Genomic DNA, 24,004 nt, shown 5'->3' on the forward strand with positions numbered 1-24,004 from the left:
TGATGCATTGGTTTTGCGCCATCTAATGGTGCGGATGGCATTTTACTGCTTAGGAATTAAATTGAAGACATGCTGATAAACAGATGTAAAGGTTTTAATAGAATTCATTCAAAGCAGCAAATCAAAGCAAGGTTTGAGTCATTAAAATTCTTTATTGATATTTGGTCAGTACATGAAAAGGATTGAAATAAGAATTTAACAAGATACATCTCAAACTACACACAAGTCAAACAAAATGTTTTCTCATCATGTAGAAGAAAAAAAAGACAAGTTCAACATCAGGAAACTAAGGACTCTCTGAACTTGCACCTTCAAGACCTAATTAAGCATTATGATACAACACACGTAGCTAAATGATTTCCGAGTTCTACCAAGTGAGCAAATGAACAGTACAGAACCAAACGTTCATATCTGACAGAGAAAAAAATGGTTTAAAAGTCATTCATTTAAAAAAAAAAAAAAAAAAGAATTCAAATATACAAACGCAATTTTGCTCATTTTATAAACGTAATCAGCTTTGAACATGTCGCACTGTAATAGGTTGTGATGGAAGGTTGGGTAGAAAAACAAAAGTGATGCGTTTGACCATTTCTCAAACAAGAACTAACTGGCCTGAAGTGTGATTTCCTTGTTTGTCATGACTTAAAAAAAAAAAAAAAAAAAAACGCAATTATTAGAATGTTACAAAGACCCTGTGGAGGCATTGGAGGTGTTGGTGGCAACTGTTGCTGCAGATGAGTCCAAGCCATTCTGAGCGCTGTGCCGCATACCAGCAGTCCTGCTGCCTTTGGAGACAGCAGCGGCCTCATGGGAGTCAGCATTGGAGTCTGTATCGTTCGAGTGCTGGGTCACTGACGTCTCACTGCCCGTTGGTGAGTCCACGATCTCATAGCCCGCACTTAGTTGAGTCACGTACCCTTCTCCGCCCCTCTGGCTCACTGCAACTTCTGAGTGGTTGGAAAATTTCAACATGCCACCATGAGATGGGCTGAAGACAGATGGTGATGGTGGGTAATCTTCATCTGCACTGCTTGCTTCCCTATACAGACTGGCCCCAGACGCACCCCTCTGAGACGAGTTCCCGTTAGAGGGTCCGTTGGAAACCCTTCCGCAGTCTTTCACAACGTTTGAGCACGAGGCATTCGCAGATTCGCTTTGTATGGAAGGTTCAGAGGCCGCTGAAGGTGAATTTCTGCTTGGACCAGCTCCACTAGAAGTGCCTTGGGAGTTCAACTGAGACAACTGCTGCTTGGTCTCTCTCAACTGCTGCTGAAGAACCAGGATGGTGCTCTGCATGCCCTCCACTTCCTCATCTAGCTGAATGATGAAGTCATTGAGCTCTGGCCCACAAAAAAAGGCAAAGGTATAAAAACAGACAACAAAGAGTGAGTTTAAGTTCCATAAAAACAAACCATAAATGGAGTTGGATGAATGGAGAAGGGTTTTGCTCACCATCTTGGCTGCTCTTGAGCTCTTCACTGTACTTCTTCTGCAAGGCGAGCTCGGCCTCCAGCTGGGCGATGCGCCCCTGAGACAGCTGCCTGCCCAACTCCTGATTCTCCTGGATCAGCATGCGACATTTCGCCATCAGCTTCTTACCAGTCTGACTGCAAGGGAAACAAGTCTAACATCACATCGTGAACATGGCCACTGCATTTACAAACTGGGTGGTAACATTAGCCAACCAGAAACAGCTTCCAACAAACTCTCCAACGGCCACACTGATAAATACTGTTGACCAGCGAAAGCGGTTTATATGCACTTAAGAAAATTGTGGTTTTGCAGAAAGCGGCATTCTGAAACTAGTAAAAGCAAATTAAAAGGTTTAACATGCCTGGATTTCTGCAAGAGATTAAGCCTTATGCGACTGGGTTCTCACAGCTTTTTTAAGAGTGCATGTGAGTGGAAAAGATCAGACGACTAAAAGTAACAACATAGTGGAGAAAGCCAATTACCAATTGTGCCACATGTATATGCAGTTTAAAAATCCACTGCTAACACAGCACATGTAAACGCAATGACGATTTGGCAGCTCTCTTGCAATAAGCAGTTTCCTGGTGTGCATGTAAACAGTCAATGACAATCAAGAAAATCAACTAACAGTTCAATCAATTCTGGGAAGAGATGGCTGAACAGTTATCAGACCAAATCAACTTAAACCAACAAGTGCAATACATCTGAACATATCTAGTATGGTAGCATTCCAAGAGGCTGTTGAACAAGTTGTTAAAACCAAGTTCATTTTAAAATCTAAATGCAGAGATGATCACAGATCCAATCAAAGTACCTACCTGTTAATTTAAAAACAGCTATGAGCAACCAAGCAATAATTGCATTAACTGAGACTTAATATTATTGTGACTGTTTTTGTACTAAATGACAGAAGGTAAAAAAAATGTGCTTGAAACATTCCAGACAACAGGCAATTAAATTTCTTGTATTATCATTGAGATAAAATAACTGCAAAGCTGGATGTGCCAGAGCACTTAATTCAGCAGCAATTCAGCACCATTAATTATTTTAATTCAGCAGCATATTATACTCTTCTATTGAGGGGTAAGTAAATGCAACCCACATCTACTGGAAAACTCTGTAGTCTATACTGTATTGATATACTGCATAAAGATATTTTCAATACCAGTGACTTTTGAATTTAATGGTTACTAGTGTGCTTTGGTGCCAAATACAGCAGGATAGTAATATAGCAAGATAGCTACTGACCTCAAACTAATTGACTTGGAATCATTTTAGAGCAAATGCAGGTATTTAACATTAAAATTAGTTTGAGGTTTAATGTGAGGTCAAATATAGATCTCCTTAAACTGGTTCACCATCTTTTCTGGACAATCTGCTGCTAACCTCCAATGAAATCTCTGATGAATTATATAACGCCACTTTAAAGCAGACAATATTTCAAAAAGTAACAAAGAAAATTGCCTTACCCCAAGTTGTTTTCATAGATTTGCAAAGTAGAAGCTCAAAACTACTTCTGAATCACTTGGATTGTAAATGCAACTTTAACATAAAAATGTAATAATCGCTATAAAATATCTACTGAGCAAAAAACCTGCAATAGAATTAAATGACCCGAGAAAAATGAACTAAATAATTGAAATCCTCACTGGTTGACCGCCAAATAAAAAGTGGATTAGAAAAGGTACACATGATAAATACAAATGATTATACACAAACATTTAAACAGCTTGAATAGTTTCCTCTAACACACATTTGCATTCACATTGAAAAAACAAACAATTATGTTTGCATCTGCAGCAGCGCAACAGCCAATTTAAGAAGATTACCAAGTCGGTCAATTCATTTGGACCACACTGCTGTAAATGCAAGGTGCATTTCCAGATCAGAAACAAAGTATATTACGAACACAAAAAAAAAGAAAAGGTTTGAAACACTGTACCGTATGTCGCACCTGTGAGATGAACATTTACCAAAGTCTCTGCAGATCAGAAAGTCTGATTCCTCCCCCAAAGTCTTATATCATAAAGGCTTCTGCCGCAAAGTCTTAAGATTGCTTAACTCCTCCCCATTTCATTGCATCACACTACATTCCCACCTCCCTGTGTTACAGTCTAGATTCTTAACCAGAGTCTCAAGGCATCTACGATGGAGTTTAAATGGGGGAATATTCCTCTGCAACACATTTAGTAGGGCCATGTCATGTTTTAAATGTTCAATCAGTGATCTTTAAGCTACAGTTCAATCAGCTCCAGAGCCAACGCTTTGCTCAAGTCTTTCATACGCCGCCTTTTTTGTTACAGGAAGCTTTCTAACATGGGCTGGAAGGGGGGCGTTTCCGACGTGACCACCTCTTCAGGAACAGTCCCGATTCCTTCAGGCTTCTGTACCATGAGGGGTGTAGGGGGAGAGAGAGAAAGCTGAAACAAAAGTGTCACCTGACCAAAACTGTTGTGTTTTGTTCTGATTTTACATTACTGTATTTGTAATAGCAGGGCAATATGAACGAAAAATGTCTTTTGTTCTGAGCTTTGGCTTTAAAGTCTGAGTCTCGTTGTGAGAAAACATTTCAGTCTTCCCCCACCATTATCTGCACTCCTGCAGAGGAGAAGGTGGGGGGTGAATCAGGAAAGTCTTGACTTTTTGTTTGGAGGGGGGAGTTATTTTAGTTTACCTATCAGGTGTAAATTTCCAGGCACTCAGTTCATTTTGGGCTTGCTCCAGTTTGTCTTTAGTCTGTTCCAGTTCAGCCTTCATTTTGAGGAAAAATAAGTTGATGGCTGGGTCCACCATGGACGTTCTCAGCTGAGCCGCACTCGGTTGCTGGACTTGCTTCAGGTACTGGATTTGGGTCTGCAAGGTAAGAGAGACCATTAAAATCTCAGCATGTAAAAAAATGACAAATATCACTGTCAATAAAGCCATGTGATGCCCAGTCTTTAAAAATGGACACTTTCGCTTTGAAGCTAGAATACTATTAGGTAATGGTTTAAAGGTTTCAAAAAACAGGACCTTTACAACAATTAGTAAACTTTTCAAAGCATCACATGTACCTGCAACAACTGTCACAATGAGCGTAACTGATGCCTAACTGGGAAAGCTGCTCTTAAAGGTGCCCTATCCCATATTCTCCAACAACATGCATTTGCTTTACTTTTTGTCTGCTGTTCCCATGTTTAAATGCTGGAGACAATATTCTCATTTCTGTGCCCATACACCAACTTTGATGAATTACAGTGAGAATTTGTAAGATAAACATTTAGATACACATTTGACTGAATAAAACAGCAGCTATTAGGTAAATATTCACTGATGCTTCCCAGTGCAAAGGACAATGCATGTGCGTTTGTTTTTAATTCTTTACACTTTTCCACTTTCATTGAAATACTACATCCACAGGCTGTGGAACATCTACAACACTCCATACCATTAAAGCAAACTGACCCATTCCCTCCAAGTACTGAGCATAAACCAGAAGTAAAAAAGGGACATAGTAACACACTTACTGTACACTCTTGCATTTCCTGCTCTTTAGTGGCAAGCCTCATCACCAGAATGTTCTCCCTGCGAGCAGATTCCTGCTGTTGTTGCTTCAACTTCTCCTCAGACTCTTTCAGGCCCGTCACATCATTGGCTGCAGACATTTCAACATGAAAAAGATGCATTAGTTATAGACATTTTATTTTCTGCACAACATAGCACCAAGTCTAATACTCTTGGCTTTAGTGAACCACTCAAGACTATTAACGTGCAAACTTACAGTTTAAATCAGCATATTTTGTCTCAAGCATCTGGACATAGGCTTCATGCTGTTTCCACCTACACCCGGAACAAAACACATCAGCATTACAATCTGTAAAGCCTCAACATACACACTCTTAAAACTTATTGCACGACAGAATGGCTAAACACCTTGTGCACAGCTCCTCTCGAGTCAGGGTCTTCATGTCAGATTCACTAAGGCGAACCTGCAAAGACAAAAAAAGGAAATAAAGACTTATAAAGAGACCATGTTGGCAGAAAGCGACACATATTATCAGATTAGACTGTGACAATGAGCTCACCTTCTTCGGGAGAGGTTCTTCATTGGTCATTCTGATCTCTGTGAAAGACAGAAGCGAACAAATCAAGCATCCAGTGAATGCAAACGACTCAAATAAACGCACACATTCCAAGCAATAATATTAAGGCAAATTCCTAGAGACAGTAGCGTGGATTTCACACGCCTACACATGTACTATTACAAATATAGGCCACCAGGCGAGAGATTTCGCTCGTTTTTACATAATCGCAACAATTACAGGAGAAGAATTTCCTGTTTGTTATATCTAGTCTTTGCAATCGTGCAATTAAAAGACAAAAGATCGTAAAAAAGCAGCGCAAATAGAGGGGGAAAAAAACTGCTTGAAAACGAAACTGCTCCACTAACCGGGAAATTACACGGGCTTACTGCTCAAGCATTTCATGCATCTTCGTCTCCACGTTTAACCTTGTTATAAACGAACTAGCAACGTAGTCTTATCGGCATCCATCAAATTTTAACAGTTAGCTTATCTTCGTGCAAAACAACAACAATAAGCTTATCTTCTAGGGAAAACGAGATCGCCTGTTTAAAGAGTTGACATTCTAAACGCTCTGCGCTGCAAACAACCGCGCCATTCTGATACAATCTCGTGAAGCTCGTATCTGTCGGGGAAAATATGAAGCTAACGTAGCCGATAATGCATGTACGTCTTAAAATAAAGTCATTAAATTACCCCCAATAGACGTGGAGTAATAAAAATGTGCGGCGCCTTCTTGGAGCAGTTTCGCTGTTACAAAATGGCGGAGAAGGAAGAGACTCTCCCTCTCCGAGAAGCAGCACTTTATCTGAAATTGGAAAATATAACCATTAACACTTACCAGACCCGATTCACCTCGACCAGAATGACGCGTATTTATTCCAATACGAGATCTTAAGCTGTTGTGTTTAATTACGTGTTCCTCTGGAGGAGGAAAGGCTACGTTCTTTATTTAGGCGAAGGGGAGTCAGTCCGCCATGACCAGCGTGTGCGCGAGGTTCAGCCGCACAGCATCAGTGTGTTCGCGCGAGCGCTGAGGGGGAGGAGCACGTTAGTGACACAGTGTTGCCATGTTGCCGCTGGAGTAAGAAAGCGGGTCTCCATCAACTAATAGTTAAACAGAGTATACACAAACTTAAAATAAAATAAAAAATAAAATAAAATTATATAAAATAAAAAAATACAAATATGCATATAATAGCAGTTCATAATATAATTAAAAAAACTGGACATAAGGTAAATTTGTTCACTTGATAAACGGTTATTAATAATAATAATAATAATAATAATAATAATAATAATAATAATAATAATAATAATTAGCTTATAACAAAAATTGTCGCGTTGTGTTATGATTGACCTCCATAACATAAATGAAGTGTGGCAAATATACAGGTGCATCTCAATAAATTAGAATGTCGTGGAAAAGTTCATTTATTTCAGTAATTCAACTCAAATTGTGAAACTCGTGTATTAAATTTAATGCACACAGACTGAAGTAGTTTAAGTCTTTGGTTCTTTTAAAGGGGTCATATGATGCGATTTAAAATTTTCATTTCTCTTTGGAGTGTTACAAGCTCTTGGTGAATAAATAAGATCTGTGAAGTTGCAAAGATTAAAAAAAATCATATATCTACGTCAGTATGTGGGAAGATTTGCATAACACCACCCAGATGTTCATGCAAAGAAATAAGGGGTTCCTTTTATTCTCGTTGTAGTATTGTTGTACTGTTGTAGTATATGTCGTATAGACGCTGTGTGTTTCACTGTTAATGCGAAATTACTTTGTTTGGCCTTCCAAAATATCCGCTTCGTCATGCCTGGAGCTGATCCGTGCTGGTCGCTGAGGAAATACATCAGCTTTGCACACCCCTGAGTCGTCACATGTGGTTGCGGCAAGACCAAGGTACGCTCCTTCGTAGATCCGCCTGCTGCACCGTTCTCAAGCTGCCCGCCTCTGCTCATTCAAGCCGGCCACGGCTCATTCTAGACCTTTCCGTCTCACGCTTGAGGCATTCGGCCAATCACAACGCGCTGGATAGCTGGCCAATCACAGCACACCTCGCTTTTCAGAGAAATGAGCCTTGTGAAGATCGACGCATTTCAGAAGGCGGGGCATAGAGAAGAAACAATAATGTACAGTATGCGGAAAATAATGTGTTTTTTAACCTTAAATTGCATAAACACATTTCATTACACCAAATACACAAAATAATGTTCTTTTTAGCAGCATCATTTGACCCCTTTAATTGTGATGATTTTGGCTCACATTTAACAAAAACCCACCAATTAAATCTCAACAAATTAGAATACTTCATAAGACCAATAAAAAAAACAATTAAGTGAATTGTTGGCCTTCTGGAAAGTATGTTCATTTACTGTACATGTACTCAATACTTGGCAGGGGCTCCTTTTGCTTTAATTACTGCCTCAATTTGGCGTGGCATGGAGGTGATCAGTTTGTGGCACTGCTGAGGTGGTATGGAAGCCCAGGTTTCTTTGACAGTGGCCTTCAACTCATCTGCATTTTTTGGTCTCTTGTTTCGCATTTTCCTCTTGACAATACCTCATAGATTCTCTATGTGGTTCAGGTCTGGTGTGTTTGCTGGCCAGTCAAGCACACCAACACCATGGTCATTTAACCAACTTTTGGTGCTTTTGGCAACTCCTGCTGGAAAATGAAATCAGCATCTTCAAAAAGCTGGTCAGCAGAAGGAAGCATGAAGTGCTCCAAAATTTCTTGGTAAAGGGTGCAATGACTTTGGTTTTCAAAAAACACAATGGATCAACATCAGCAGATGACATTGCACCCCAAATCATCACAGACTGTGGAAACTTAACACTGGACTTCAAGCAACTTGGGCTATGAGCTTCTCCACCCTTCCTCCAGGCTCTAGGACCTTGGTTTCTAAATGAATTACAAAACTTGCTCTCATCTGAAAAGAGGACTTTGGACCACTGGGCAACAGTCCAGTTCTTCTTCTCCTTAGCCCAGGTTAGACGCCTCTGACGTTGTCTGTGGTTCAGGAGTGGCTTAACAAGAGGAAAATGGCAACTGTAGCCAAATTCCTTGACACGTCTGTGTGTGGTGGCTCTTGATGCCTTGACACCAGCCTCAGTCCAATCCTTGTGAAGTTCATTTAAATTCTTGAATCGATTTTGCTTGACAATCCTCATAAGGCTGTGGTTCTCTCTGTTGGTTGTGCATCTTTTTCTTCCACACTTTTTCCTTCCACTCAGCTTTCTGTTAACATGCTTGGATACAGCACTCTGTGAACAGCCAGCTTCTTTGCCAATGAATGTTTGTGGCATACCCTCCTTGTGAAGGGTGTCAATGATTGTGACAGCCTATAGTGAACCAAACTGAGAGACCATTTTGAAGGCTCAGGAAACCTTTGCAGGTGTTTTGAGTTGATTAGCTGATTGGCATGTCACCATATTCTAATTTGTTGAGATAGTGAATTGGTGTTTTTTTTTTTTTAAATGGGAGCCAAAATCATCACAATTAAAAGAACCAAAGACTTAAACTACTTCAGTCTGTGTGCACTGAATTTATTTCACAATTTGAGTTGAATTACTGAAATAAATGAACTTTTCCATGACATTCTAATTTATTGAGATGCACCTGTATGTGTCACATATAACGTGTCCCACTTACTGTTTGGCCACACATTTTTGGCCATGACATTTTTGCTTTCTTTTACTTCCTCCTTTCGTCCCGTGTTTGTGCTTCCCCAAAGTGGTATTTAATTTTTGGTTCGTTTTTTAGAGCCTCTGCGTGTTTCTCTTGCGAGATCTGGCAACACATACATTTAAATGTTATACTATTTACCATCTACATCCATGAACCAGTGCATTACATTTTACTACATATCAGCTAACTATGTCTTCATTAGTCATAAGAGGGCTTGTGTAATTTATTGGATTTGGATTTATTTCAGTATTAATCCACATTGAACAATTAGTTTTGCTGTAATGTGAGATTTTACAAAATTTACAATCGTTACAAATCATGCATGATTTGTTCTGAAACGAAGCCATTTGTTTCAGTGACTACTCACTGTAAAAGCAAGGCCTAGAATGACTGGCTGAATTATTCCAATTGGCGCAGGGGGTGCTCGGTTTTTGTACCGTCTTTAAATTACACAAATCTTGGTCATCTGGGATATATAAACTAAATTATTTTTTTAAAAAACATACTGATCTAATATTTCACGCGTAAATAATGTTTAATATGTTGTCCTTGATCAATGATAAAAAAAATAATATTTGCGTGTGACCCCTTTTTTGAAATAATGGTACGCTCTAGTCCAAGTTGAAGTAGAAATTTGAAGGGCAGGCTGTAATGGAGAGAGCTTAGGTCTGTTCAGTGCATGTGTCGCTGTATGACGGACTAGAGTATGCTGTGCAGAGTCGGATATGTCCGCAGGTAAAGAGAAAGTCTAAATCAGCTTTCACATTGTATGCAGCTAACTGTATAACCAGGCATTTTAAAATTACTAAATCAATGGAAGTATGAATAAACTGCGCACTTTTATGTGTTTGGTAGAGTGACCAGGCTAACAGCATCAAACTATAATAGTTTGCGTAACTGATATTGCGAGTGCCGTTTTAATCAGTAGTACGGGAAATCGATTTTATAGATGTGTATTTGTTGCTTTAGAGTTTTGTACATGAAATTACGTTGAGCTGCTGTCGATTTGAGACTGCCAAACCACAGCATAGCTTGTTGTAAATATCTAATCCATTAATAAATGTGTACAGCGACATTCTATTTGAACTAACCATACAAACCTGTTGGGACAATAATAATAATAATAATAATAATAATAATAATAATAATAATAAAACTTTATCAGAATACACTCAGAATCAAATCAGCCTCACTGTAGCTTTGTCTGAAACAGGCCTACTATAAAATCATACTTACATTGGCACACAGTCAGTTTTATTATTATTATATTTATATATATATATATATATATATATATATATATATATATATATATATATATATATATATAAAACATGTAAAATATTTTAATTTTAACCTCTTAAGTAACCTCTGTTATTGTGTGAGGGAAATGTTTTTTTTTTTTTAAAACTATATTTAAATAAATAAATAAAAATAAATCCCTGGAGCCCAGTTTGAAAACCTCTGTTCTGGCCACCTGACTGCTGCCATGTAGCAACAATCCTGTATGAGCTCACCACAGTAATCCAAGATATCTTGCAAAATATCCAACATACCCTGCCAAAATCTTGCATTACTTTTATTGTAATGCTTATTTACTTCATATATTAAATTATTTAATCGTTTTATTTCATGTTGTTGATTCCAGGTGTGCTGCCACCTTGAACCCTATCTTGGGTGCTGTGGCCTCCAGACAGAAGCACACACTGCCTGACCTCCCTTATGACTATGGTGCACTTGAGCCTCACATCTGTGCTGAGATTATGCAGCTTCACCACAGCAAGCACCATGCAACATATGTCAACAACCTCAATGTCACTGAGGAGAAATATCAAGAGGCATTGGCCAAGGGTGAGTACAAATGAGATTGCTTTTAAAATTATTGAGCCTGGTGCACACTCCACATTATAATTTTATTTATTTATTTATTTATTTATTTTTTGCTGTCCTTCACAATTGTTGTCAGACAGGACAGTGGGATTCTAGGTAAAAATTACACTGCCCAACAGCAACAAACATCTTAGGACTTTGATCTGGCTGGTCAGTCACTTCACAATGACACCTTTAATAACGTTCCATGATGAAATGGTACTGCACAAATTCAAGCCAACTTATCCACTATTCTTTGCCTGCATATTTTGCCTGGAAAAGAAAAAATAGACTAAGTCAACAAGTTTGTTGTAGCTGGACAAAAAAGATTTGATAGGAGAATCATAACATGAAGGGAATGCTAGTACACTTTTAAGTGAACCTCTTTTACATACACTAAAACATGGTCATGCATCTGTTGGTTCTTCAGTTGACAGCCATTGTTGGAAAAGTGGTAAGGATATACAAATCAAAGACTGTTGATTTTGTTTTTGATGATCAGACTAAAGCTCAGTCTGATCAAATTCTTTCATATCAGTGTTCTTATTGTTAACTAAACTATTAAAATTATTTTATTAATTGAAATAAAGCTAAAATCAAATAAAATATAAGTTTCAGATGACAAACGTAGATTTATAAAAAAAAAAAAAAAAAAAGAGAAATGTTGCCTAGCAGCTAACTGAAATAAAATACGTTAAGGTACGAAAATAAGCTAAAAATGAATTAAATAACTAGGAGCATTTAAATAAAATATATATAAAAATAACAAAAACACATAAAAAAAAATTACTAAAACTTATACTAAAATTCAAATGAGAACTGAAAATATAAAAATATAAGCTAATTCAAAATGTTATACTAGATAAGTATATAAATAATACTAAAATTACACCATTTCATACACCTCATTCCCTCAATCACTTATAATGTAGGCCAGTATACGTTTGATAAATGGTTCAGTAATAGCAATATAAATGTTAGTTTACTTTTAGTACATTCTAAGGACTTAGCATATTATCTGAAATGTCTTCATTAAATATAACAAGTATTTAGGTTTGACCTTGCTGTGTTACAGGTGATGTGACAGCTCAAGTCTCCCTTCAGCCTGCACTGAAATTTAACGGTGGTGGCCATATTAATCATGCCATATTCTGGACAAATCTGTCACCAAATGGTGGAGGAGAACCACAGGGTAGGAGTCACTCTTCTTGATCCCCAACTGTTTTGGGTATTATACACATGAATAGATGTTGAACATATTCATACTGCTATTTCATTTGTCATTTATGAAGCATATAGTTGTATGTGATAAATCTTTGATTTTTTTTTTTTTTTTTTATTACAGGTGAGCTGTTGGAAGCCATTAAGCGTGACTTTGGCTCATTTCAGAAGATGAAGGACAAGATATCAGCTGCCACAGTGGCTGTTCAGGGCTCAGGATGGGGCTGGCTGGGCTTCGATAAGGACAGTGGAAGACTGAGGATTGCTCTTGTGCTAACCAAGACCCTTTGCAGGGCACTACAGGTAAATCTTCCACAATGAATAGTAGAGAACAGATCTATTTTGGTAGTAAAGGTATAAATCCATAAAAGTTCACACTGTCATTTTTCATACACTCTTAACAAGACCCTCAGTGAATACACAAAAAAAGATCCAACTTAATCACAAGAGTCATCCATAGATCCGTATATGTAACAGTTGTATGTGTTTCTTAAGGTAAAGCAATATTCTGGTAGACTCCAAAGAGAAAGAAGTCCTCTGTTTTTATAGCTGTTAAAGTCTTTAAACTTTAATATTGTCTCTTTCCCTTTTAAATTTGAGGTCTCATCCCACTACTTGGGATAGATGTCTGGGAGCATGCATACTATCTCCAGTACAAGAATGTTAGACCGGACTATGTTAAGGCCATCTGGAATGTTGTGAACTGGGAGAATGTCAGCGAGCGTTTACAAGCTGCCAAGAAATAAATTGCACCACACTTGGGGAAAGGAACACAGTGTCCATTTAGACCTTCGAAGCGCACAAATAGACCACATTACAACCACCAAACCTAACTGAGACTCCAGAGGGGCTTGACAAGTTTGTTTTCCATGCAGAATTGTGCATTGTAACTCGTAGCTTGATTTTTCGTTATATGTACATTCATGCTTTCAGTACATTAAAATTAAAAGGTTATATGAAATTCATCGTTGTTGTTTTCTTGATTTATTTTTATTTTTTATTATTCAAACCTAAATTACATTTATTAAACATTAATATTATAAAACATATATTTTAATATTTATTTTAATATTACTAATATAAAATGAATAGTATTTATTAAAATATACATGACTGCATTCAGTCTTTTAATCCTGTTATGTTGTAATTATAAAACTTGTGTGTTTTATAATTTGTCTGATATTTAAAATCATATACGGTCAATAAAGGAGTCAACATTGAACTCAGGGCTGGTAACATTAATAATAAATAAATTCAAAGAAATTCCCAGTGAATGGGAGAGTTATATAAAACTGTCACAAATGGGTTTTAAAGTTAAAAGCATGTAATTCAGTGCAGTGAGACTGGGAATTACTAGGCTACTACTAGTCCTGGTTAAATTACTTGGGGATCTTTTTAATACAGTAGACTGACAACAGATGCTTTCCCAGTGTTATTCATTTAAAACAGTGCATGAAGTGTTTTCTCCTTGTAGGAACAGCAGAGGGTGCCAAATACCAGCAGGTTTAAAATGTAAGGAGGCTAACCAGACTTGAATGTGTTCTCCCTTAACTTTTTTCCCATCTCTTGAAAGTGAAGTGACTATAGTGGCCTTTTTTAATTATTTGTTTTCTCTTCTCTTTAGTATATGATCAAAAGTGCCCCTCTTGTGATCAAATTGTTGTTTATTGCATTATTATAATTTTCAGTTGAGAATTAATATATAAACACCATATCACCTTGTTTTTTTTAAAGCATTTTACATCATGTTTCCATGCATATTAGTGAGCTTTTTTTGGCTGCTTTGTGTCTTCATATCTTCACTCATTATATTGTGAGACCGCAATTCACAAGGTGTTTAAAGCACATGCACAAGTACTTTGGAGATGTGACCAAGTCAAGCTGAGTTTAAAGCAAGTTTCTTTTTTGTTTCATATTTTGTTCTGGCAGGTTATAAATATGTCCTGATACTCTCATTTGAAAAGCATTTCAACTGTTTTTTCCTTTAAAATGAAAATACAGAAAAAAATATTGTGATGGCTTTAGGGTCTTCTCTAGTAAAGTGCTTTATTCTTTTCCTGCAGGTGTATGTATTTTCTTTTTTGGCGATTATTACATTAGCAGCTGACAGTTTTCCTTTTGTTATGGGCCAGACCAAGCTTTCTGATCCAGAAGACTTCCTTTGAGTCCATGTGTTTGGTGCAGTTTGGAACTTTTATTCACTTGGAGCCCCAAAAACATGACCCATGAGGCTGTTGAACACAAATTGAGTTTCATACACCCACTCTCAGCCTGTTTTGAGTATGAATTCTCTCATTGACGTCGACGTTCCTTTCTGTGTCAATAAAATTCACTTTTAATTAAACGTGAAATTAGTTATTAGTAACTTAAGATGATTAGGTTCTGAGTCATACAATCCAGATCTAGAGGGACTTAATTTGGTACAGGCCTGTGATTTGCCAAAGCCTTATGTCACTCATCTTCAGTTCACTGTTAGACACACATTTGATCACTATAGAAGATGCCTAGGTTGTGGCTTCCATTAGGGTTCAGGTGCAACAGAAATGTCAAAAGTTTTGTTCTCAACTTTTTTGCCTGCTCACTGGAAAAACCCTTTAATGCTAGTCTTTTTCCAACTCGGACTGATGGCATGTTTTGGTGTGGCCTACTTTTTTGCTCTTAAATTCAGAGTGCCAAAGTTTGCTTCCTTCCATCATGGCTCGTAAAGTAGACAGGCTTGCAGTCAAGAGTAGAGTTTCTTCAGCTTCTGGAAGGAAAGAAGGAAAATACCAAAATCTATTCATCAAGCTCAGCCCTCCATCTTTTACCAGCCTATCTATCTGCTGCTCAACACCACCCTGTCTTTTTCCAAGAGCGCTGTGACCCCTTTTCATGTTTTCTTTTATTCAGTGCTCTTTATTTCTATTGGTCCATTAGTATTTCTTGTGGTCTCTTTATTTGCACCCCATATAAATGGTAAGTGTGTGTTTTTTCCATAATAGTTTGATAGATTTATTGTGTCGAAAGTCAAAAACAAACAGCCTTTTTTCAGTAAGACAACCTTTCATAATTTCCTTTTCTTATGCTTGCTAACTTCACTTTCACTCTCTTTGCCAGGGAAAGCATTTGTCCGTGATTAAAGATAGCCACATATAGCTTAATTTAAAACTCCCAACCTACAGAGATGAGTGATGAGATGCATATGTTTTCTCTTCTGTTGATTACTATGACATACCGACATTAAAAAGGAGTGTTTTTCCACTCTCATATAGTCATATCACTGACAAATTGGAGATTTTTAAAGTTTATTATTTTTGCTACCACACTAGAATATATAGGACAAATGTTCTTCTCAGACTTTCATATGCTGTTGCTGAGAATAGTCTTTCATTAAGGAGTATTGTGTATAAATGGAAACATATCTGCTCTGAGACAACTAGTCTATAATCATAACAGAAGAGGAAGAAAATTAATATTTTGACCCTCTACTTGCAGTTATTGTCTATGTTTTGCACAGACAGTAAAATATTTTCCACATGATCCAGTGATGCTAGGAGCAGTGCCACACATGTGTGTTGTGTTTCTTTTTTTGACATATTCTATATTTTTATTGTTGGTAGATGAACAAGGCCATTTGCCCAACCACAATACCATTATGGTACTTTTAATGGAGGGTTTGGGTTAGGAAAAAGGACTATGTTTTCTTTGCGTTACATAAAGTGTACTATTATTATTTTGGAAAAAAAGTGAACAAAGTGAAAGTGACGTGACATACAGCCAAGTATGGTGACCCATACTCAGAATTCGTGCTCTGCATTTAACCCATCCAAAGTGCACACACACAGCAGTGAACACACACCCAGAGCAGTGGGCAGCCATTTATGCTACGGCGCCCGGGGAGCAGTTGGGGGTTCGGTGCCTTGCTCAAGGGCACCTCAGCTGTGGTATTGCCGGCCCGAGTCTCGAACCCACAACCCTTGGATTAGGAGTCAAGCTCTCTAACCACTAGGCCACAATTTCCCTGTAAGAACAAATGTGGTGGTACACCAGCGGTTGGTATTGAATATGTGTCTGTACAGTTAAAATTTCTTGTTCTGGAATTCAGTACATTTCTCATATATAATGAGGCTGATGAACAACATGTTATGATTCCTCATGTGTTCCAAGATCAAAGCAACATTCAGTGAGAGATTATGTGAGTATATGACCATATTTCAATGTAAATTGTACTCAGTCAGTGGGGCTGCATTAAATTTCTGTCATCCCAGATTTTACATTTGGCACAGTGGAACTGACAACTTAAAAAGAAAAAGGAAACAAAATAAATTTTTTATATAGGAATTTTTGTTTTATTTTTGAAGAAATAATAATAAAAAATAAATAAAATAGAAACAAATATACAATTCTCTCGCGAGTCTTCGGGTTTATTGAGTCATTCGTTCATCACTAGACAAACCCAGATGACTGACCAGCAAACTCACCAGAGATGAACCCCACAGAGAATCTATGGGGTATTGTCAAGAGGAAAATGAGAAACGAGAGACCAAAAAATGCAGATGAGCTGAAGGCCACTGTCAAAGAAACCTGGTCTTCCATACCACCTCAGCAGTGCCACAAACTGATCATCTCCATGCCATGCCGAAGTGAGACAGTAATTAAAGCAAAAGGAGCCCCTACCAAGTATTGAGTACATGTACAGTAAATGAACATACTTTCCAGAAGGCCAACAATTCACTAAATTGTTTTTTTTTTATTGGTCTTATGAAGTATTCTAATTTGTTGAGATTGAATTGGTGGGTTTTTGTTAAATGTGAGCCAAAATCATCAAAATTAAAAGAACCAAAGACTTAAACTGCTTCAGTCTGTGTGCACTGAATTTATTTAATACACGAGTTTCACAATTTGAGTTGAATTACTGAAATAAATGAACTTTTCCACAACATTCTAATTTATTGAGATGCACCTGTATATTTGAGCTATACTTGTGCTCCTTCAATCCATGTTTTCATTATTATACGGTAGAGGGCGCTAGTACACATCTTCTGCACAGCATTTCCAAAAAAAAAAAAAACACGTGAAAAAGAAAAAGAAACAACAGATACTAACACATATAATCTAACACGATCATCTGACATGAAACAGCATCAAAACTGTAACATTATGGAATAAAATGTCGACCGATGAAGAGGTAATAATTACAGTCAAGCTTTGGGGTGTTGATCAACTCCATCTACGTTTTGATTATCATTCTGAATCCAATTCATAGTCTTTTTTCAGCTTTTTGTTCAAAATGTTATTTCTTTATTTTTTTTATTAAACTTACCCACATTAAAGTGTTTAAAAAAAAGAATGCATGAAGCTAGAATAAAATGTTTTTGTTTACAAGCAGATACCCTGTTCTTTCTTTGGATGTTTTGTATGTACAGATATTCATATAATTCAATTCAATTCAATTCAAGTTTATTTGTATAGCGCTTTTTACGATACAAATCATTACAAAGCAACTTTACAGAAAATTAAGTTTCTACAATATTTAGTAGTAGCTTATCAGTGGTGATTGTCAGTTCATGTGCATATGGGAGAAATGTTCAGAAAAATCAATAAAAGACGTAAACAATTAGACGATTAACACTATTAACAGCAATTATGCAATCAAACTTATAGCAAAATGTGGTAGTTCTGTATGTTGTCTCTGGGTTAGCATCATCATCTGAGGTCCTCTGAGGGGTTGGCATCATCTCTTCTCAGGTGTTCTGGATCCAGACTGGAGCTTGTGTAAATCCTAGTTACCACGGGATGTAAATCCCGTGGCAAAGCAGAGAAACAAATAGAGACATAATTAGCGTAGCTGCTGTGTTCCAGCCAAGTAAAAATTAATTAGATTAACCCAAGCTAAAGAATAATAATGCACATCTGATCAGATATAACTGCAGTCCAAAATTATGAGATGCATTATTTGAATGCTTGGCCAAAGAGGTGTGTTTTTAATCTAGATTTAAACAGAGAGAGTGTGTCTGAACCCCGAACATTATCAGGAAGGCTATTCCAGAGTTTGGGAGCCAAATGCGAAAAAGCTCTACCTCCTTTAGTGGACTTTGCTATCCTAGGTACTATCAAAAGTCCAGCGTTTTTGTGACATTAGGTAGCGTGATGGGTTGTAGCGTGGTAGAAGGACTAGTTAGGTACGCAGGAGCTAAACCATTAAGGGCCTTATAAGTAAGTAATAATATTTTGTAACTGATACGGAACTTAATAGGTAGCCAGTGCAGAGACTGTAGTATTGGGGTAATATGATCATATTTTCTTGACCTGGTAAGGACTCTAGCCGCTGCATTTTGGACTACCTGTAGCTTGTTTATTGAGGATGCAGGACAACCACCTAGCAGTGCATTACAATAGTCTAGTCTAGAGGTCATGAATGCATGAACTAGCTTTTCTGCATCAGGAACAGGTAACGTGTTTCGTAGCTTGGCAATGTTTCTAAGATGGAAGAATGCTGTTTTTGTATCATGGGAAATATGATTTTCAAAGACAAGTTACTGTCTAATATAACACCCAGATTTTTGACAGTAGAGGAAGTAACAGTACATCCGTCTAATTGCAAATTGTAATCTACGAGATTCTGTGTAATGTTTTCTGGTCCAATAAGTAATATCTCTGTCTTATCTGAATTTAATAGGAGAAAAATATTGGTCATCCAATCTTTTACATTTTTTTATAACAAAATATATACAAATTAAAACCTAAATCTTGACATAGTATTATACTTAAAGTATGATGTAAAGTTCACTTAAAGAAAACTTATGAGTATACTTGCAGTATAAAACTACTAAACTAGTAGTTTACTGAGACTATACTTCAAAGTGTACAAAGTATTTAATAGGTAAACTATCAGTATACCTATAAGTTCACTTTAAGTAATTGCAGTACAAACTACAAACATAGAGGTAAACTAGTTGTGTACTTAAAGTTTTCTACTGTTATACTTAAAGTATACTTAAAAGTATACTTTTATATACCAGAAAGTGGGCCAATTTAGTCCCAAGGAGTATTGAAACAGCACACTTACAGGTATGCTACTAGAACACTGATATTTGTATACTTTCTACATAAAGTATACTTAAAAATATACTTGAACTTTACTTAAGTATACTTAATAAAATAAACTTGAAGTATACTACTTTTTGGTAAGGGTCTTCCTGCACTTGGCACCCACAGCAATTAATCACATCTTGTTTACACCCTTTCTGTGAATAGTTCCCATTTCCATACGAATGCAAACTGTTCTTGGTATCAACAGGAAGTAAATGTAACAGCACAAGACACAAAACAATACATAATACAAAATAGAAATGTACATGATATTTTTAGGAAAATGCATCATCCATAGTAGTTAGAAGTTTGTTAGAATACCATCACTATCCCTTAAAACAACAAGGAAGATGGTGTTAGTGACAACTGTTCAGCATCAGAAAGAGCTATATTACAAGTATGTTTACACACACAAGTAATTTGACTTGGCGACAGGAGCTTCCAGCACAGAAGAAAGTACACACATAGTGCATGGAATTGATGGAAAATTGAATTGTTTCACTTTGAGGCTCCATCCAACATTGTTCAAAAGAGGCTTTCATGAGAGGTCAACGTGATTTTATGTGTAACATCTGGTTCTCAGTGATCTGATGGTTAACATGAAAATACTTTGGCTCGCCAAAATGCTTATATAATTAAGGAAAACACCAGTATCTTCCGATTTGTCAGATGCTATCACACATAAAGAATTTTTCAGCATAGCACATCACTGACAACCTTGGAACTCTTATTGTGTTTTAAATTGACCCATGAGTTTAAAGAGCAATTGAGTTTTCATTTCCTACATGTTGTTTTGGAAAGGGTAGGGTAGGTAACCCAAAGCCTGCTAGACATGCACTTCATTTTTTTCTGGCAGTAGTTTCTTACCGAAAGCCAGCTTTATGATACAGATTTTGTATATACAACTAACAAGAACAAGCAATGGTGGAGGACCCCTCAGAGAACCCAATGCCAGCTGAAATAAACATAAGTCCACAGTGCCAAATCATGAGGCAACACATTTCAAACTGACAGATCAGTTGGCCCATGTATAAAGGAACAAATAGGTACCGAGAAACAACCATCATTACTCTAAATTGCAATCCAAAAAGGTCAGGTGAGGATATTTAAACTCCAAAGTGCTTAAATTAAAGGCATTTTCCTGGGTTCAATACAAGTTAAGCTGAAACCAACAGCACTTGTGGCATATTGTGACTACCACAGAAAATAATTTTGACCCCAACTGTTTTCTTTTAAAAAGAGGTTACTGTAAGGCACTTACAATGAAAGAAAACGGGGCTAAATTTTAAAAACTTACAATTATAAATGTCAAGCTTATAATGTAATAAAAACACGTACATTGATTCTCCTGTTAAAACTTGTGTATTATTTGTGCTGAAAAGCTGTTTAAATCATTTTAACTGTTATTTTAGGGTTGGTGTGCTGTTACAGTGCAAAGTTGTATAGGTTAGTAAGCAAATTTACCACACTAAAATCATATAAAAACATATATTTTACATATTGTTGCTAAACAGTGAGTTATTGGCATTGAACCTAGAATATTCAGGTCACTTTAAAATTCATGCAGAAATTATTCTACATTTAGCTATCTCTGTCTGACATGATTCCATTTTTCTTCAAGGTACAAGGGAAATCTAGGTCAGTTTTTTTTTCAATGTACTGATTTTTCTACTTTTTATGGAAAAAATGATCACATCATGAAGTGAATAATCACTGGAGGTTACAACACATTTAAAACAGGCTTATTGTCAGAGAGGCTCTGGAATACGTCTGAGGAGAATCTGCATGTCTGACATAAAGCTCCATTCAGGATGTGATGAACTATACCCAGGCGTAGCACTGTTGCTAATTCTTGTCATCGGACGGTTCTAAACTGAGGTGGGAGTAAGTCAGACATGTGCAAGTCACAAGTAAGTCTCAAGTCTTAACCTTCAAGGCTCAAGCAAGATCAAATCAATTTTTGTCAGAATCAAATAAGTCAAGTCAAGTCAAGTCACTGCTTTATGTCAAGAAATTCAAGTCAAGTCATAGCTTGGGTCAAGCAAGTCACTGTAAAGTCATACAAATGTTTGATGATTTAACTGAATTTATATATTAAAATAACTTATAACTACAGTAGTTATGGACTATGGGAGTTTTATTTGCAACAAAACAAAATTGCAATATGCATTTTTACTCAAAAAGTGTCCACATACAGCTGAGTTGTTAATAAAATAAAAATCTAAAATAAATAAAAATTAAAACTACATAGCCTAAGATGTAAATGTGACTGAAATTAGTTCAACATAAAAGCATGAAAAGTATTTAGGTACAGCTGTTTCAATATGACTCAAACATTGAAGAAAACCATGAAAAAGTATTAAACAATTCACATAAAATGGTTTCTATGCCAACAAATGGCATTCTTCAAACAGGCATCACCTTTATGGGACATGAACACATCATAAAAGGGATACCTCTCCCCAAAATGAAAATTTTGTCATTAATCACTTACCCCCATGTTGTTCCAAACCCGTAAAATCTTTGTTCGTCTTCGGAACACAATTTAAGATATTTTGGATGAAAACAGGGAGGCTTAAGACTGTCCCATAGACTGCCAAATTAATAACAGTGTCAAGGTCCATAAAAGTATGAAAGACATCGTCAGAATAATCCATCTGCCATCAGTGATTCAACCGTAACATTATGAAGTGACGAGAATACTTTTTGTACACGAAGTAAACAAAAATAACGACTTTATTCAACAATTTGTCTCCTCTGTGTCTCTCCCAATTAGTGTAGCGCCATTTTGGAGAATATGAGCTGAACTCAAACTGCGTATGCCCTTCTGTGTGGGGGTAAGTGATTAATGACAATTTTCATTTCGGGGTGGAGTATCCCTTTAAGTTAGATCCTTCCTTTTTAACAAAAGAATAACAACAACAAGAAAAAATATTAATAATTGAAGCACACAAACCTTGCACCTGTTTATAATGTACATTATTAATCTGTGTGAGTGTGTGTGTGTGTGAGGGAGAGAGAGAGAGAGGTGATTTGAGTGAGTGTGATTTATTAATATTTGCGAGTGAATGTGTGTGCACGTGAATGTGTGCATGGTTGTGCTTGCAAGTTTTTTGTTTGTTTTATAGTTTTTGTTTTTTTGTGCATCCCCATAAATTATCCATAGACTTTTCACTCAAAGAGTAACACTGAAGACCAATTATTAGCCAATGTACTGTACACGTTACTGCCAAAAAAAAGCTGACATTTCCTTATAAACAGTGAATAACCATTTACAAGGCATTCCACTTGCAAAAAAAAAAAAAAAAAAATACTTTTGATACTGCTCACAAACTGTATTTTAATGCAGCCATATCCACAATAAAACTTTTCACTGGTATATTTTTCAGTTTCTGTTGTAAGACAACGGGATGAATATGAAATAGAGACTGAAACACGGCCCATTAATAAGAATAAGACTACCAGCTCTCTGTTAGATGTTAATTTGCACAAAAATCCTGATTCATAATCATGACGTTGTCTAATGAAATCACACATAAGATAAAGACAATGACTGTGCTGTGATTTCAGCTATATTTGCATGTAAAATAGAGTTAGAGTTAGAGTTGCCTGCTGCAGCACTTGGTTAGGTTGCAGTGCATTTAGTCTCAAGTCATGAATATCAAGTCAAAGTCAAGTCAAGTCTTTTATGAATATTTGTCAAGCAAGTCTCAAGTTCTAAAATTTGCTACTTAAGTCTAACTTAAATCAAGTAATCTGATTCGATTCCCCCACCTCTGGTTCTAAATATCTTTGCACAAGCAGCTTGAAACAATCAAAGGAAAGACAACAGAGACAACAAATGGAAAGAATTCAGCATTCAGGTCAGAATGAACACTTGTCGCTTAATAAGAGCTTGTCTTTTTTTTCCACAGAAAGCTCATCGCTGCAGTATCCATGCATCACTCCACACATCTGTAGGTCAAGATTTTTGGCTTGATCCATCTTAGAAAACAACTTTCCCCCCATCCTCCTGTTGTCCCAGTCACTAATGGCCATAAATCACTTTATCCTCAGATAACAACTGTGCAATATGTAATGTTTATTTCTTGATATTTATTGTTAGCAAAAAATCACAAGCCTCTTTTATAGTAGATATAAAATATCTATATAATATATATTATTCAATTTAATTTAGTCAACACTGGCCATTTGTTGAGGAATACAGTAGTCAACATTTCATGAGAAAAGAATGTTTTAGGACAACTTTGATGAAAGGTTTTGATCCAAATGTTGACTACTGTGTATATATATATTAAATCATATTTTAAGTCTTTTTCATACCTTTTTGTACCATATAGTGTCTTAAATTGATTCAAAAAAATATTTGTTTATTTTTTTCCCAATCTCTTTGATTGTTTCAGGAATCGCTCAATGCTCAGTGTCTTATATCATGTCCTTGTTGTTACATTATTGCTAAATACAGACCTGGCCCTTTCAAGTGAGGTCTGAAGAGCATGAGGCTCAGTTCAAAAGGCAAAGGGAGGCTGACAGAGAATCAGAGGTTAAAGAGCAGGGTTGTTTTATGGCCTCAAAAGGGCAGACTAGAATTGTTTTAACCCCTTAACACCACCTG

The 24,004-nt window shown here is 36.6% G+C and overlaps 2 protein-coding genes across 3 annotated transcripts; one reads left to right on the forward strand and one right to left on the reverse strand.

Annotated features, from left to right (window-relative positions):
• Window positions 1–132: 132 nt before the first annotated feature.
• On the reverse strand, window positions 133–6,584 carry LOC109112653 (pre-mRNA-splicing regulator WTAP-like). Of its 2 annotated transcripts, none has more exons than XM_019125558.2 (8): window positions 6,376–6,584; window positions 5,538–5,575; window positions 5,386–5,441; window positions 5,234–5,292; window positions 4,980–5,107; window positions 4,148–4,326; window positions 1,453–1,607; window positions 133–1,340 (listed from the first exon to the last, which is right to left on the reverse strand). In XM_019125558.2, exons 2-8 carry the CDS (start codon window positions 5,565–5,567, stop codon window positions 682–684), a joined length of 1,266 nt encoding a protein of 421 aa, XP_018981103.1. In that variant the 5' UTR covers window positions 5,568–5,575; window positions 6,376–6,584; the 3' UTR covers window positions 133–681. The 2 variants fall into 2 exon arrangements, with proteins under 2 accessions (XP_018981103.1, XP_042633797.1); XM_042777863.1 differs by lacking the exon at window positions 6,376–6,584 and adding an exon at window positions 6,231–6,258.
• A 3,231-nt stretch (window positions 6,585–9,815) lies between these two features.
• LOC122148991 (superoxide dismutase [Mn], mitochondrial-like) lies at window positions 9,816–13,283 on the forward strand. The gene is given in 6 exon segments (XM_042777865.1): window positions 9,816–9,963; window positions 10,877–11,079; window positions 12,173–12,289; window positions 12,443–12,583; window positions 12,586–12,621; window positions 12,919–13,283. Coding segments are annotated over 6 exon segments (672 nt in total). The 5' UTR covers window positions 9,816–9,934; the 3' UTR covers window positions 13,065–13,283.
• Window positions 13,284–24,004: the final 10,721 nt, after the last annotated feature.

The sequence above is a fragment of the Cyprinus carpio genome, chromosome A20, assembly GCF_018340385.1.
Source record: "Cyprinus carpio isolate SPL01 chromosome A20, ASM1834038v1, whole genome shotgun sequence".
NCBI lineage: Eukaryota > Metazoa > Chordata > Actinopteri > Cypriniformes > Cyprinidae > Cyprinus > Cyprinus carpio.

Coding starts and splice junctions, on each gene's coding strand:
- LOC109112653 (XM_019125558.2), bottom strand. CDS start 5,567: ATGACCAATGAAGAACCTCTCCCGAAGAAG. Junction 5,442..5,537: donor AAGAACCTCTCCCGAAGAAG/GTGAGCTCATTG, acceptor TTGTCTTTGCAG/GTTCGCCTTAGTGAATCTGA. Junction 5,108..5,233: donor AAAATATGCTGATTTAAACT/GTAAGTTTGCAC, acceptor AAATGTCTGCAG/CCAATGATGTGACGGGCCTG.